General features: G+C 44.9%; 1 protein-coding gene across 1 annotated transcript in view; it reads right to left on the bottom strand.

Annotated features, from left to right (window-relative positions):
• Positions 1 to 11,162: 11,162 nt before the first annotated feature.
• The window catches only part of TMOD4 (tropomodulin 4), a 125,188-nt gene continuing 122,667 nt past the window's right edge, over positions 11,163 to 13,683 (bottom strand). Inside the window, exons 9-10 of the mRNA XM_086947427.1 lie at positions 11,807 to 11,951; positions 11,163 to 11,413 (exon numbers count right to left, since the gene is read on the bottom strand). Coding sequence (XP_086803553.1) covers positions 11,391 to 11,413; positions 11,807 to 11,951 — 168 coding nt within the window. The 3' untranslated portion in view covers positions 11,163 to 11,390. The remainder of the gene's footprint in view (positions 11,414 to 11,806; positions 11,952 to 13,683) is intronic.

Below are 13,683 nucleotides of genomic sequence, written 5' to 3'. Positions count from 1 at the left end.
TTTCCGAAAGAGCCTGTGCATATGTTTTTGGAATACCGCAGCCGCTGAGGCCAGGCCAAACGGCATCCTTACGAACTCGTAACAGCCAAAGGGAGTGATGAACGACGTGAGGTGACTGCATGATGGTTGCAACTTGACTTGGTGGTAGGCAGATGACAAGTCTATCGTGGAGAACCACTGTTTGCCTTTGGTCTTTGCCAGCATCTCACTGATGCGGGGTAGGGGAAACTTGTCGACCAGGATGTTTTTGTTGAGCTCCCTGAGATCGACACATAGCCTCACCCTCCCGTTCGGCATCTGTGCTACTACCAGAGGTGAAAGCCACTCCGCACTCTCGATGGCTCTTATCACTCCTTCCCTTTCCAGTCTATCGAGTTCTGCCTGTACCGCTTCTCTGCACCGGAACGGGATGTTCCTTACTTTGTGGACGACCGGGTCCGCTCCTTCCTTCAGCTTAATGAGGTGTCTGTACTTGGTCAGTTCTCCTATTCGTCCACAGAATACTTTGGGGTATGCTTTATGCCAGGACCCTCCTTTGTCATCTCCTTCCATGTCCATGAGTAAGATTTTCTCTACTCCACCTGGATTCAACAGTATGCCCAGTGCCCCTTGGTCCTTCCAGCTGAGTACTGACGGTCCCTTCTCGGCAATTTACAATTTGCTTGACGTCCTCTGAATTCAAATAGTAAGGGGCAGTACCCTAACATTGGGATCCTTTGCCCAGTGTAAGTTACGGGTCTCAAGTCCATTGGGCGCAACTCTTCTTCTCTTTGTGCTCCAAACTTCTCTTCTTAAACCTTTCTCTGGATTATGGAGATGGGTGCCCCGCTATCTGCGATCATCTCCATTGACACCCCTCCTATGTGCATGTTCAGCTTGGGTTTGTCCGTCTCTTCACCTTCCATCTCCAATACCTGCACATCAATGTAGAGGACTTCCTCCAGATCTTCTTCTTCTTCATGGTTCTCTACTTCTCCATGTTGTTCTTGGTCCATGTATTTGATCATGGCTCCCCTGGGTTTTCGGCTGCACACCTTTTCGTAGTGCCCGAACACACTGCAGAATGAGCATTTGGCCCTGAATGCAGGGCACGCTTTGTCATTTCCCAAATGCGACATGCTTCCACATCTGTAACAGCTCGGCCATCCGCCTTTGCCTGTCCTCTGGTCAGCGTGGCTAGTTTGGGAGGTCAGTTTACTGTCTTGGCTCCTTTGTTGGTCTCTTGGCTTCGATCTCTCGTTTTTCACCGGCGTCGTTATTTTGCATACAGTTTGTGTTCCTCCTGTCTCTTTCCGGGCCGCTTGCGCGCATCGCTTTGACATCTCTGCCTTCTTCACTAAGGCCCATACTTCCTTCAGGGGGGCGTCTCCGTTGACCCACAGTTTCTCCTGAATGTGAGTGCTGGACCTGTGCATAATGATCTGGTCTCTTATCAGATCATCATGTAGCGTGCCAAACTTGCACGTCAAGGCCAACTTCTGCAGTGCCACCACATACTAGTCCACCGACTCTCCCCCTTTTTGCTTCCTCTGGAAGAAGTTGTGTCTGTCGATTGCTACACATACCACTGGCCTGTAGTGTGCGTCTAGGTCTGCGATGGCGTGACCGAACACATCTGTGTCTGCTGCATCTCTTGTGCCCTTGACTATGGTATCGTATACTCCGATTCCCTCTGGACCTAAGTTGTGTAGCAGTATCTTCTTCTTCCTCGGACTCGAGAATGGCGCCTCACCTTCTTCCTCCAAGGCTTCCAAGTAGTTGAGGAAGTACCGTTTCCAGTCTTCCCACTGCATTTCTGGCTCACCACTTTTCGCAAGGAATGGCACCATTTGAGTGAGGGAGGTGGACTGAGTCGCCATCTTGTAGCCACCCCTGGCGCCTGCTTAATCTGGTATGCGCTTGCCAGGTGGGCTCCCTGGTGGCGGTTGCGCATCTGCATCCTTGCCGCTGTGCTCACTGTCCGTCGCACCGCTCTCTGCCCTCGCTGGATGGTCGTGTTTGCTGACTGCCCCCTTGCTCTGTTGGCACTTTGCGCAGAGCGCGGATATCACGGGTCATAGTGTGAAGAGCTTGTATTGCTGATTTGCATGAGGGTTTATACTGATGTGAGGAGCTAACAGCATGTGCGAAGAGCTTACACTGATGGGTGGTGTGAGGCACTTGCAATAGTGGGTTGTGTAAAGATCTTTCACGGATGATTGGTGTGAGGCGATTGCAATGGTGGAATGTGCAAAGAGCTTACACAGATGGACGGTGTCAGCTGCTTGCAATCATGGATTGTGTGAAGAGCTTACACCGATGGGTGGTGGCAAGCGCTTGCAGTGGCGAGTTGCATGAAGATCTTACACTGGGCGGTCTCTGGTGCTTGCAATGGTGGGTTATGGGAGAGAGCTTACACTGATGGGTGGTGTCAGGAGTGCAATGGTGGGCTGTGCCAAGATTTTACACAAATTTGCGGTGCGAGACGCTTGCAACGGTGGATTGTGCTAAGAACTCAAACCTATGGGCAGTATCAGGTTCTTGCAATGGTAAGCTGTGCGAAGAGCTTACATGGATAGGTGGTTTCAGGAGTTTGCAAATGGTAAGCTGTGCGAAGAGCTTACATAGGTGGTTTCAGGAGTTTGCAAATGGTGGGCTTTGCGAAGAGCTTACATGGATAGGTGGTTTCAGGAGTTTGCAAATGGTAAGCTGTCCAAAGAGCTTACATAGGTAGGTGGTTTCAGGAGTTTGCAAATGGTAAACTGAGCGAAGAGCTTACATGGATAGGTGAATTCAGGAGTTTGCAAATGGTAAGCTGTGCAAAGAGCTTACATGGATAGGTGGTTTCAAGAGTTTGCAAATGGTAAGCTGTGTGAAGAGCTTACATAGATAGGTGGTTTCAGGAGTTTGCAAATGGTAAGCTGTGCAAAGAGCTTACATGGATAGGTGGTTTCAAGAGTTTGCAAATGGTAAGCTGTGTGAAGAGCTTACATAGATAGGTGGTTTCAGGAGTTTGAAAATGGTAAGCTGTGCGAAGATCTTACATGGATAGGTGGATTCAGGAGTTTGCAAATGTAAGCTGTGCGAAGAGCTTACATAGATAGGTGGTTTCAGGAGTTTGCAAATGGTAAGCTGTACTAAGAGCTTACATAGGTGGTTTCAGGAGTTTGCAAATGGTAAGCTGTGCGAAGAGCTTACATGGAGGTGGTTTCAGGAGTTTGAAAATGGTAAGCTGTGCGAAGAGCTTACATAGGTGGTTTCAGGAGTTTGCAAATGGTAAGCTGTGCGAAGAGCTTACATAGATAGGTGGTTTCAGGAGTTTGCAAATGGTGGGCTTTGCGAAGAGCTTACATGGATAGGTGGTTTCAGGAGTTTGCAAATGGTAAGCTGTGCGAAGATCTTACATGGATAGGTGGATTCAGGAGTTTGCAAATGGTGGGCTTTTCGAAGAGCTTACAAATGGTAAGCTGTGCGAAGAGCTTACATAGATAGGTGGTTTCAGGAGTTTGCAAATGGTGGGCTTTGCAAAGAGCTTACATGGATAGGTGGTTTCAGGAGTTTGCAAATGGTAAGCTGTGCGAAGAGCTTACATAGATAGGTGGTTTCAGGAGTTTGCAAATGGTGGGCTTCGCATAGAGCTTACATGGATAGGTAGGTTCAGGAGTTTGCAAATGGTAAGCTGTGCGAAGAACTTACATAGATAGGTAGTTTCAAGAGTTTGCAAATGGTGGGCTTTGCGAAGAGCTTACATGAATATGTGGTTTCACGAGTTTGCAAATGGCAAGCTGTGCGAAGATCTTACATAGGTAGGTGGATTAAGGAGTTTGCAAATGGTAAGGTGTGCGAAGAGCTTACATGGATAGCTGGTTTCAGGAGTTTACAAATGGTAAGCTGTGCGAAGAGCTTACATGGATAGGTGGTTTCAGGAGTTTGCAAATGGTGGGCTTTGCGAAGAGCTTACATGGATAGGTGGTTTCAGGAGTTTGCAAATGGTAAGCTGTGCGAAGAGCTTACATAGGTGGTTTCAGGAGTTTGCAAATGGTGGGCTTTGCCAAGAGCTTACATGGATAGGTGGTTTCAGGAGTTTGCAAATGGTAAGCTGTGCGAAGATCTTACATAGGTAGGTGGATTAAGGAGTTTGCAAATGGTAAGGTGTGCGAAGAGCTTACATGGATAGGTGGTTTCAGGAGTTTGAAAATCGGCTTTGCGAAGAGCTTACATAGGTGGTTACAGGAGTTTGCAAATGAGCTTTGCGAAGAGCTTACATGGATAGGTGGTTTCAGGAGTTTGCAAATGGTAAGCTGTGCGAAGAGCTTACATAGGTAGGTGTTTTCAGGAGTCTGCAAATACTGGGCTTTGCTAAGAGCTTACATGGATAGGTGGCTTCAGGAGTTTGCAAATGGTAAGCTGTGCAAAGAGCTTATATAGGTAGGTGGTTTCAAGAGTCTGCAAATGGTGGGCTTTGCGAAGAGCTTACATGGATAGGTGGCTTCAGGAGTTTGCAAATGGTAAGCTGTGCAAAGAGCTTACATAGGTGGTTTCAGGAGTTTGCAAATTGTAAGCTGTGCAAAGAGATTACATGGATAGGTGGTTTCAGGAGTTTGCAAATGGTAAGCTGTGCGAAGAGCTTACATGGATAGGTGGTTTCAGGAGTTTGCAAATGGTAAGCTGTGCAAAGAGCTTACATAGGTGGTTTCAGGAGTTTGCAAATGGTAAGCTGTGCGAAGAGCTTACATGGATAGGTGGTGTCAGGAGTTTGCAAATGGTGGGCTGTGCGATAGGTGGTTTTAGGAGTTTGCGAAGAGCTTACATGGATAGGTGGTTTCAGGAGTTTGAAAATCGTAAGTTGTGCAAGGAGCTTACATAGGGAGGTGGTTTCAAAGTTTGCAAATGGTAAGCTGTGCGAAGAGCTTACATGGATAGGTCGTTTCAGGAGTTTGCAAATGGTGGGCTTTGCGAAGAGCTTTTATGGATAGAGGTTTCAGGAGTTTGCAAATGGTAAGCTGTGCGCAGAGCTACATAGGTAGGTGGTTTCAGGAGTTTGCAAATGGTAAGCTGTGCGAAGAGCTTACATGGATAGGTGGTTTCAGGAGTTTGCAAATGGTGGGCTTTGCGAAGAGCTTACATGGATAGGTGGTCGCAGGAGTTTGCAAATGGTAAGCTGTGCGAAGAGCTTACATGGATAGGTGGTTTCAGGAGTTAGCAAATGGTGGGCTTTGCGAAGAGCTTACATAGATAGGTGGTTTCAGGAGTTTGCAAATGGTAAGCTGTGCGAAGAGCTTACATGGATAGGTGGTTTCAGGAGTTTTCAAATGGTAAGCTCTGCGAAGAGCTTACATGGATAGGTGGTTTCAGGAGTTTGCAAATGGTAAGCTGTGAGAAGAGCTTACATAGATAGGTGGTTTCAGGAGTTTGCCAATGGTGGGCTGTGCGATAGGTGGTTTCAGGAGTTTGCAAATGGTAAGCTGTGAGAAGAGCTTACATAGATAGGTGGTTTCAAGTGTTTGCAAATGGTGGGTTGTGTGAAGAGCTTACATAGATAGGTGGTTTCAGGAGTTTGCAAATGGTGGGTTGTGTGAAGAGCTTACATAGATAGGTGGTTTCAGGAGTTTGCAAATGGTGGGTTGTGCGAAGAGCTTACATGGATAGGTGGTTTCAGGAGTTTGCAAATGGTGGGCTGTGCGAAGAGCTTACATGGATAGGTGGTTTCAGTAGTTTTCAAATGGTAAGCTCTGCGAAGAGCTTACATGGATAGGTGGTTTCAGGAGTTTGCAAATGGTAAGCTGTGAGAAGAGCTTACATAGATAGGTAGTTTCAGGAGTTTGCCAATGGTGGGCTGTGCGATTGGTGGTTTCAGGAGTTTTCAAATGGTAAGCTCTGCGAAGAGCTTACATGGATAGGTGGTTTCAGGAGTTTTCAAATGGTAAGCTCTGCGAAGAGCTTCCATAGATAGGTGGTTTCAGGAGTTTGCAAATGAGCTGTGCGATAGGTGGTTTCAGGAGTTTGCAAATGGTGGGCTGTGCAATAGGTGGTTTCAGGAGTTTGCAATTGGTGGGCTATGTGATAGGTGGTTTCAGGAGTTTGCAAATGGTGGGTTGTGCGAAGAGCTTACATAGTTAGGTGGTTTCAGGAGTTTGCAAATGGTAAGCTGTGTGAAGAGCTTACATGGATAGGTAGTTTCAGGAGTTTGCAAATGGTGGGCTGTGCGATAGGTGGTTTCAGGAGTTTGCAAATGGTAAGCTGTGCGAAGAGCTTACATAGATAGGTGGTTTCAGGGGTTTGCAAATGGTGGGCCGTGCGATAGGTGGTTTCAGGAGTTTGCAAATGTTAAGCTGTGCGAAGAGCTTACATAGATAGGTGGTTTCAGGAGTTTGCAAAAGGTGGGTTGTGCGAAGAGCTTACATAGATAGGTGGTTTCAGGAGTTTGCAAATGGTGGGTTGTGCGAAGAGCTTAGATAGTTGGTTTCAGGAGTTTGCAAAAGGTGGGTTGTGCGAAGAGCTTACATAGATAGGTGGTTTCAGGAGTTTGCAAAAGGTGGGTTGTGCGAAGAGCTTAGATAGGTGGTTTCAGGAGTTTGTAAAAGGTGGGTTGTGCGAAGAGCTTACATAGATAGGTGGTTTCAGGAGTTTGCAAAAGGTGGGTTGTGCGAAGAGCTTACATAGATAGGTGGTTTCAGGAGTTTGCAAATGGTGGGTTGTGCGAAGAGCTTACATAGATAGGTAGTTTCAGGAGTTTGCAAATGGTGGGCTGTGCGATAGGTGGTTTCAGAAGTTTGCAAATGGTAAGCTGTGCAAAGAGCTTACATAGATAGGTGGTTTCAGGAGTTTGCAAATGGTGGGCTGTGCGATAGGTGGTTTCAGGAGTTTGCAAATGTTAAGCTGTGCGAAGAGCTTACATAGATAGGTGGTTTCAGGAGTTTGCAAAAGGTGGGTTGTGCGAAGAACTTAGATAGGTGGTTTCAGGAGTTTGCAAAAGGTGGGTTGTGCGAAGAGCTTACATAGATAGGTGGTTTCATGAGTTTGCAAATGGTGGGTTGTGCGAAGAGCTTACATGGATAGGTGGTTTCAGGAGTTTGCAAATGGTGTGTTGTGCGAAGAGCTTACATGGAGGTGGTTTCAGGAGTTTGCAAATGGTGGGTTGTGCGAAGAGCTTACATAGATAGGTGGTTTCAGGAGTTTGCAAATGGTAAGCTGTGCGAAGAGCTTACATAGATAGGTGGTTTCAGGAGTTTGCAAATGGTGGGCTGTGCTATAGGTGGTTTCAGGAGTTTGCAAATGGTGGGTTGTGCGATAGGTGGTTTAGGAGTTTGCAAATGGTGGGTTGTGTGAAGAGCTTACAATGATGAGCGGTGTCACGGACTTGCAGTGAGTATTGTGTAAAGACTTTGAACTGATGGGCAGTTTCAGGAGCTTGCACTGATGGTTTTCTTTTGTCAACTCCTTTTATTAGCATTTTATGCATGAACAAACAATACGAGCATACAGAAATGACACCATTACAGGCGAAGGATATACTTCGTCTGGCCAGGGTACATCGGAGAGAGAGAATTGCACATTACTGATCTCAGCTTTCCAGGAGGAGATTTGGGGGTGGAAACGGCCTACTGTTTTGCTCAACTTGATGGATACTGCAGAATGAATTTAATAACAGCACTCACTAGCAGTGAAAACAATGAGTCAACAGACTACATTAAATGCAGCTTTTACCCCCAGTGCTATTTGTGTGAGCTAGATTGCTTTCTGCTTGGGGTAACTAAAATATTCTGCCCCGAAACCCATGAAAACTTGCCTCCCTCTGTGTTCAGTCGATCCTGTTTGAAAACCAGGACGTGCTAAATTTACTGAAATGTGCCAGGGCAGATGGTGAAAAACTGTGACTTACCAGCAAGTCCAGGATTCACTGTATTGTATAGAAAACAGCAGGGTCAACCATTCAAAAGAAGCAAAAACATTGACCACCTGTGACTGGTTCTCAGGAGAGGAGATATTTTTAAAAGCAGGATTAAAAAGGTGGTGCATAGTGTGCACTTCACTTGGGAAAATTGAGAAGTTAAGCCAGGCACAAAAAAGAATATGAAAGAAAGGACAAAATCTGGCCAGTTTTATAAGTTAGTCTTTCCAGGTAGTGGCAGGTGATGGTAAAGATTTTGGGGTGGTGTGTGGAAGTCGCTAAAAACGTTTGTCATCCAAACTCGATATCCTCGAGACGCATTAGTAGGAAACCTATTTTGAGAAAGACGACATTGGATCCACAACTCTCTCCCAAGATGTCCGCCCTTCCCCCATGCCATGGGACAGGTGCCAGCCAGTCGAGTCTAACGAGCAGAATATAGAGCACTTCCCAAGTCCAGCTTACATATTAATAGCTTAAAAGGGCAACACAAGCTTTTCGTCTTTGCACCACTAGCTCGCTCCCTGGGGTGTTAACACCCCCACACTGTTGTTAAGTCTTACATTTTATGTCACAGAATTCGCTATATGTCAAAAATCTTACATTCTGAAACTGCAAAGTGGATTGCAATGTATCACTAACATTAACTGCCTAAGGAAATCTAAATGCAACTGCAGATTGCTAAATCAAGAATTTCACAACATTATAATAGACTAACAATCACCTAAAGTAATCCAGGCGCAACTCCCTAAAACACAATTGACAGTGTATAAAAAGGACAATCGATGACACACAGTGTTCAACGTCCAAGGGAAATAGCAAAGTGCTTTGCTTTTTGTAAAGTTAAAACAGCAAACTCATGAAATTGAACATCAAGTTCCAACACTGAATGTGCAGTGGATGTTATCAGGCTGTTAAAATTCTTGGAAACAGATAGGTTCTATTCATTAAACCGAGAATAAACTACTTATAAAATAAAAGGTGAATTGCAAAGTGGATATATTCAAGGCATTCAAACAGATAGCGGATGTATGGATATTGTTTTTGCATTTATATAGTGTTTACTACCAATAACGAGGCATTGAATCGCTTTTTTGGCAAGTAGCATGCTACTCTGGAACCTAAAAACGGTTAGTGGTGAATTAGTATAGATAAATATGAAATTAATTTGAGCGGTAGACATGTTAGTCTGTTATTATAATTGAAAAGGATAGTGGAGGGATACAAGAGTGAATGGTTTGCATTTATATAGCGCTTGCTACCCCTGATGAGGTGTTGAAACGCTTTTCGGCGGGTAGCACGCTACTCCAGAACACAAACAGGATTAGTGGGGAGTTAGTATAGGGGAATATGAAATTAATTTGAGTGGGGGACATGTTAGTCTGTTATTTGGATTGAAAAGGAATAGTGGAGGGATAGAACCGATGGGCTTTTGTGATTGATAATTTCTTGGGGTTTGCTGAATGATAAATGACAAACCAGTGATTCTCCAGCGGTGTGCAAGATACTTAAAATTACTGTTTGGATTCATGACCTTGTATTGGATTGTAGATCAGTTGGCAACATGGTGTCCTCAAATGGCTTACCACCTGCAGCTTTAGAAATGGAGAATTCCAAAGTGAATATCTTTAAAACAAAAACAATGACAGTAGAAAACCCAGGGAAAGGAAGGAACACTGTCAATTGCAAAGTGTATACCCTCAAGCCATTAAGAAAGATTGTTAAACTAATAAAATAAAGGACCAATTGCAACGTGGACATTTTGATGGCAATAAAGCAAATCCTCAATTACTTGAAAACCAGGCACATTACAAAGTGGATTGCTTAACGGCGACAACATGGACATGCCGTTCGCTGCAGAAATCAAAGTAAAATTGGGGATTGAAAGTCTGAGGTGTCATAACATTAAAATTTAAACTTGGGGGACACTTCTGGCAATCTATCCAGACTGCAGGTTAGAGGCAGATAATTTAGGAACATTAGACAATCATTGAAATTGAAGGCACAACCAGATTGCACAGTGAGTTTTTTTTAATGTAGTAAAAAACGACTACGGACAACCCACGGATTCGCTAGGCATATGGACTTATTGTAAAGCACATTGTTCCAACTAGTGAAAACTATGGATATTGACTTATAGAAATCTAGCTTTTTTGGTTTATGCATGGTCAATGCAATGCTATTCTACCACCAGTGGAATGTTAATGTGATGACGCTGTCAGAATGTTGGGGATCTGTCACTCCCTTAGATCTTTGAAGGTCCAATGAAGGGACTCCTTGCTTCCCTAGGACCAACATGGTTTGACTTATCTCAGGCCCAATGGGATCCAAATATATGTCTATTTAATAAACATGTACCGCTTACAGGACAATAAATCGTCACGCAGCACTGGATCGCTCTAGGGTCCTAATCTGCTGGGAAAGGAGCAGCATGGATCAGTCTGGTATCCTTATTTTCAGAGAAAGGATAAACAAGATGGGCATAGACCAGAGATAAAGTACGGCCCAGTGACTGCCTGCGGCCCTCCTGACCTTCACATGCCGCCCCCGGGTTAACAGCAGCACTGGGCTGCTGTTCACTTCAGAGAGCACTAACATTCAGAGAGATGTTAAGTAAATGGGGAAGCTTTTATTTACAAGCTAACTGAAGTAAAGGAAAATAGTCTAATACATTATTCCGCTACCTTTACCCACCCACAAAGCCCCACTCCCATCCTGCTAACATCAATGTGGCCCTCGGGATCACCACAGACCATACTTTCCAGCCCCTCGGAAAATGTTTGCGAGTATGGCATAGACGGTACTGCGATATAAGCGGACCTGAAAAATGGGCAAAACAGATGGAGATCTAAGTTGACATCCAGAGGTAATGGGTTTGCTGGATAAGTATGGTGGTCAAGAGCTTACAGGCCCTGGCAGACTGGAAAGGACTATCTAATCAGGTTGGCTTTATCTGTCATCACATCCTTTAACCGCTTGCCCGCGGCAGGAATTCCAGCCCTGTGCTGGACATTTCAATCGCGGGCGTGGTCGTGACGGAACCATTCCGTCATCAGTACAGCCCAACCGTGACTGATGACGGAATGGTTCCGTCACAAGCATCGAAGGGGTTAAGCTATGAACTTGCAGGTCATTCATTGTTCAAGAAGAGGCGGGCAACAGATCCCTAATAGTAACTTACATTATTAGGTTTTCTTTGAGAGAAAGGATCCTTTTTAGGGCAGAGTGGAAGCCTCAACCAATCTGAGCCAGGAGTCTTAATCACAGTACCTGGAAATTAACAAGCATCCTGCAGCTTTTCTAATATTCTCTTTATTTACAGTAGGAATTAAAAGACATGGTGTTCTAATTCCAGGTTAAAAATTGACCTGAGAGTCCCAAGTTGTAGAGGAGGGAGAACAAAGGGCCCCATGACAGAGGCAAATTGGTTAGGGATAAGGGTAGGATTTAAATAATCCTGGATGCTGGAACACCAGGCGGAGGTGGGGGTGTAGGAGGAAGTCACTGAGATTGGCAGCTCTTATGTTTTCTTCTGCTTGCGACCTGGAAAAAAAACAGAAGAAAGTTTTGGAGTGGGGATGACTGAGTCCTGTTTGACAAAGATTCTTTGGTGGTGGATGGTGTAGGTGTGAATGTATATTTGTATGTGTATACATATGTATATTTATGTGTGTGTGTATGTATATATATATATTTATATATATATATATATATCAGAAGCTCAGCCCGGGCCCCGTCATATCCCATTTCAGAGAACAGAGTAGAATAAACACTCCAACAAGCTTGTCTCACATAAGTAGCTTACACATTAAGCAAGTTAAGATACCTTATTATTCATTAGCATAACCTAAGGTCAGATATCCTCTTAAGTGTAGTTCCACCACGACAAGGTAACAGCACTATACGATCATGCATCAATAAATGAACGCTGCTCACGTGTCTCGTTGTTTCTGGTGATGGCCACAGAGGCACGGGCGCGTGGTCCCTGCTGCGTGAAGTGGTAGCCGAAGCGAATGATGGACGGGCAGTTCTCCAACATCAATGCCATCTCCATCTCCACCGAGTCACCCAGATTTTGGCGCTAGAATGAAAGATAAATGCCATGGTCAATCAGGAGATACCGTTGGGTGCCCCCAGGGCACTGGTGCCAAAACCAAAAAGAAAAGCATGGAGCTTTAATGCTGCCATCTTTAACAGAAAGTCAAAATACTGCAGTTTCACCCAGTCACCTAAGTTTTCACCGACTTACACTGAAGAAGATCTCGAAGATTAATACCTGGTGTCAAATTAGAAGTGGTTTGTGATGGAACTTCCACTAAAATAATATCCACCTTCATCTGTTTTTAACCCGTTTTATAAAGAGAGAGGAAGGTTTTTGAACCAATGGTGGAGTGTCCACTGCCCTGCTGTTGGATTCACCAGTGGGTGGTAGCAACACCACTGAAAATGCTGACAGACAAGCCACCTAATTTAGCCTACATTGTCAGCCGTGTTTTCAGATGCTCCTCTCCTTGGAAGACCTTTGAGCGAGGCATGGCTACTTTTCAAACAAAACCCTCAAGTGTTCATGGTGGACTGGGAGAAACTCCTTGCACCTCAGAGAGTCTTGTAACATGGGTACAATTCAATACATAGGCACAGCAGAGTTGTCATCACAGTTTTTCCACTGAGCGGATCCCACAATTGGAGTGGAAGCCACCACGGGAGCAAAAAACTCCTGCTTCTAGGGTAACCTTGTGTAAACACTGCAGATCCTCTGCTTTTCAGGCGGGGTGGATGGCTCCCAATACGGTGGATTGAACTTCTGCTTCAAACGGCATCAATGTAGCCATTTATGACCAACTTTGAAGGCAATATAAACGGACACCCGTGATTAGCAGAGGCATTGGAGACGTCTAATGGGCCTCATAGCACACAACGAAGTGCCATCTTAAGGTTTGAATTTCCCCAGGTTCAGAAAGGTTTGTATGTCAAGACATCACAGTTGATGTACTGCAAAAATATCATATTGACTACCATTTTATAGTCTAGGTAAATATATATTTATTTCAACAACACAACTACTTAGCATGATGGTTGTCGGCTTCTCCTGCCTTCATTTCTTTCACTATATTTTACTTTCCCAAATGGAGAAGTGAAGATATGCGACTCTAAATTGCCTCTTGCTTTAAGGAGCACACACTACCTGTGTCTACGTAATACAGTTACTGGGCATGTCCCAATGGTTCATTTTGGAGACAGTGACTTTGTGATGAGGAGTGAAGGAGACACAGTCCCCTTGAGACACCGAATGTTGCACAAAGTCCTGGTGGTGCAGTGTGCTGGTGCTGTGGGGTCCATAGCATGCTGTGCCCTCTTCATCCATATACATCTTATCTTAGGCTTCCAAATCATCATGATTTTGACAGCAGCAGTCACGCACACATGGCGATGCTACACCTACGCAACATAGTGACCTAGCAAGGTGATGCTCATGCATAATCTGGAGATATGACCTGCAAAGCATTGTCCTGCTGAGGCAGTTTGAAGGAGGCATATAGTAAAGTATGCTCCACGTCTAGTGCAGTAGAGCACCTGTGATGTGGTGCGGTGTTAGGATGGTGGTGTGTTATTGGGCGGCAGAAACAAGAAGCACTTTGGTGTCCTAGTACCAAAGTGCCATTGCCTCAAAGTGTTCAGCTCTCGTCTTTGGTAGTCCATTCTGAGGTCCAGCTGAGCTCTTATTGTGTCTTTGATGGCAGATATAATGATGGTGTAATACAACAATGGCACAGTGCCTTTACAATGCAAGACCGGTGCAGTAGAGTTAGGCT

Source organism: Lissotriton vulgaris, chromosome 12 (genome assembly GCF_964263255.1).
Source record: "Lissotriton vulgaris chromosome 12, aLisVul1.2, whole genome shotgun sequence".
NCBI classification, from domain to species: Eukaryota; Metazoa; Chordata; class Amphibia; order Caudata; family Salamandridae; genus Lissotriton; species Lissotriton vulgaris.
Note: the sequence above shows the minus strand (reverse complement) of the source record. Positions and strands in the feature narration are given on the sequence as shown.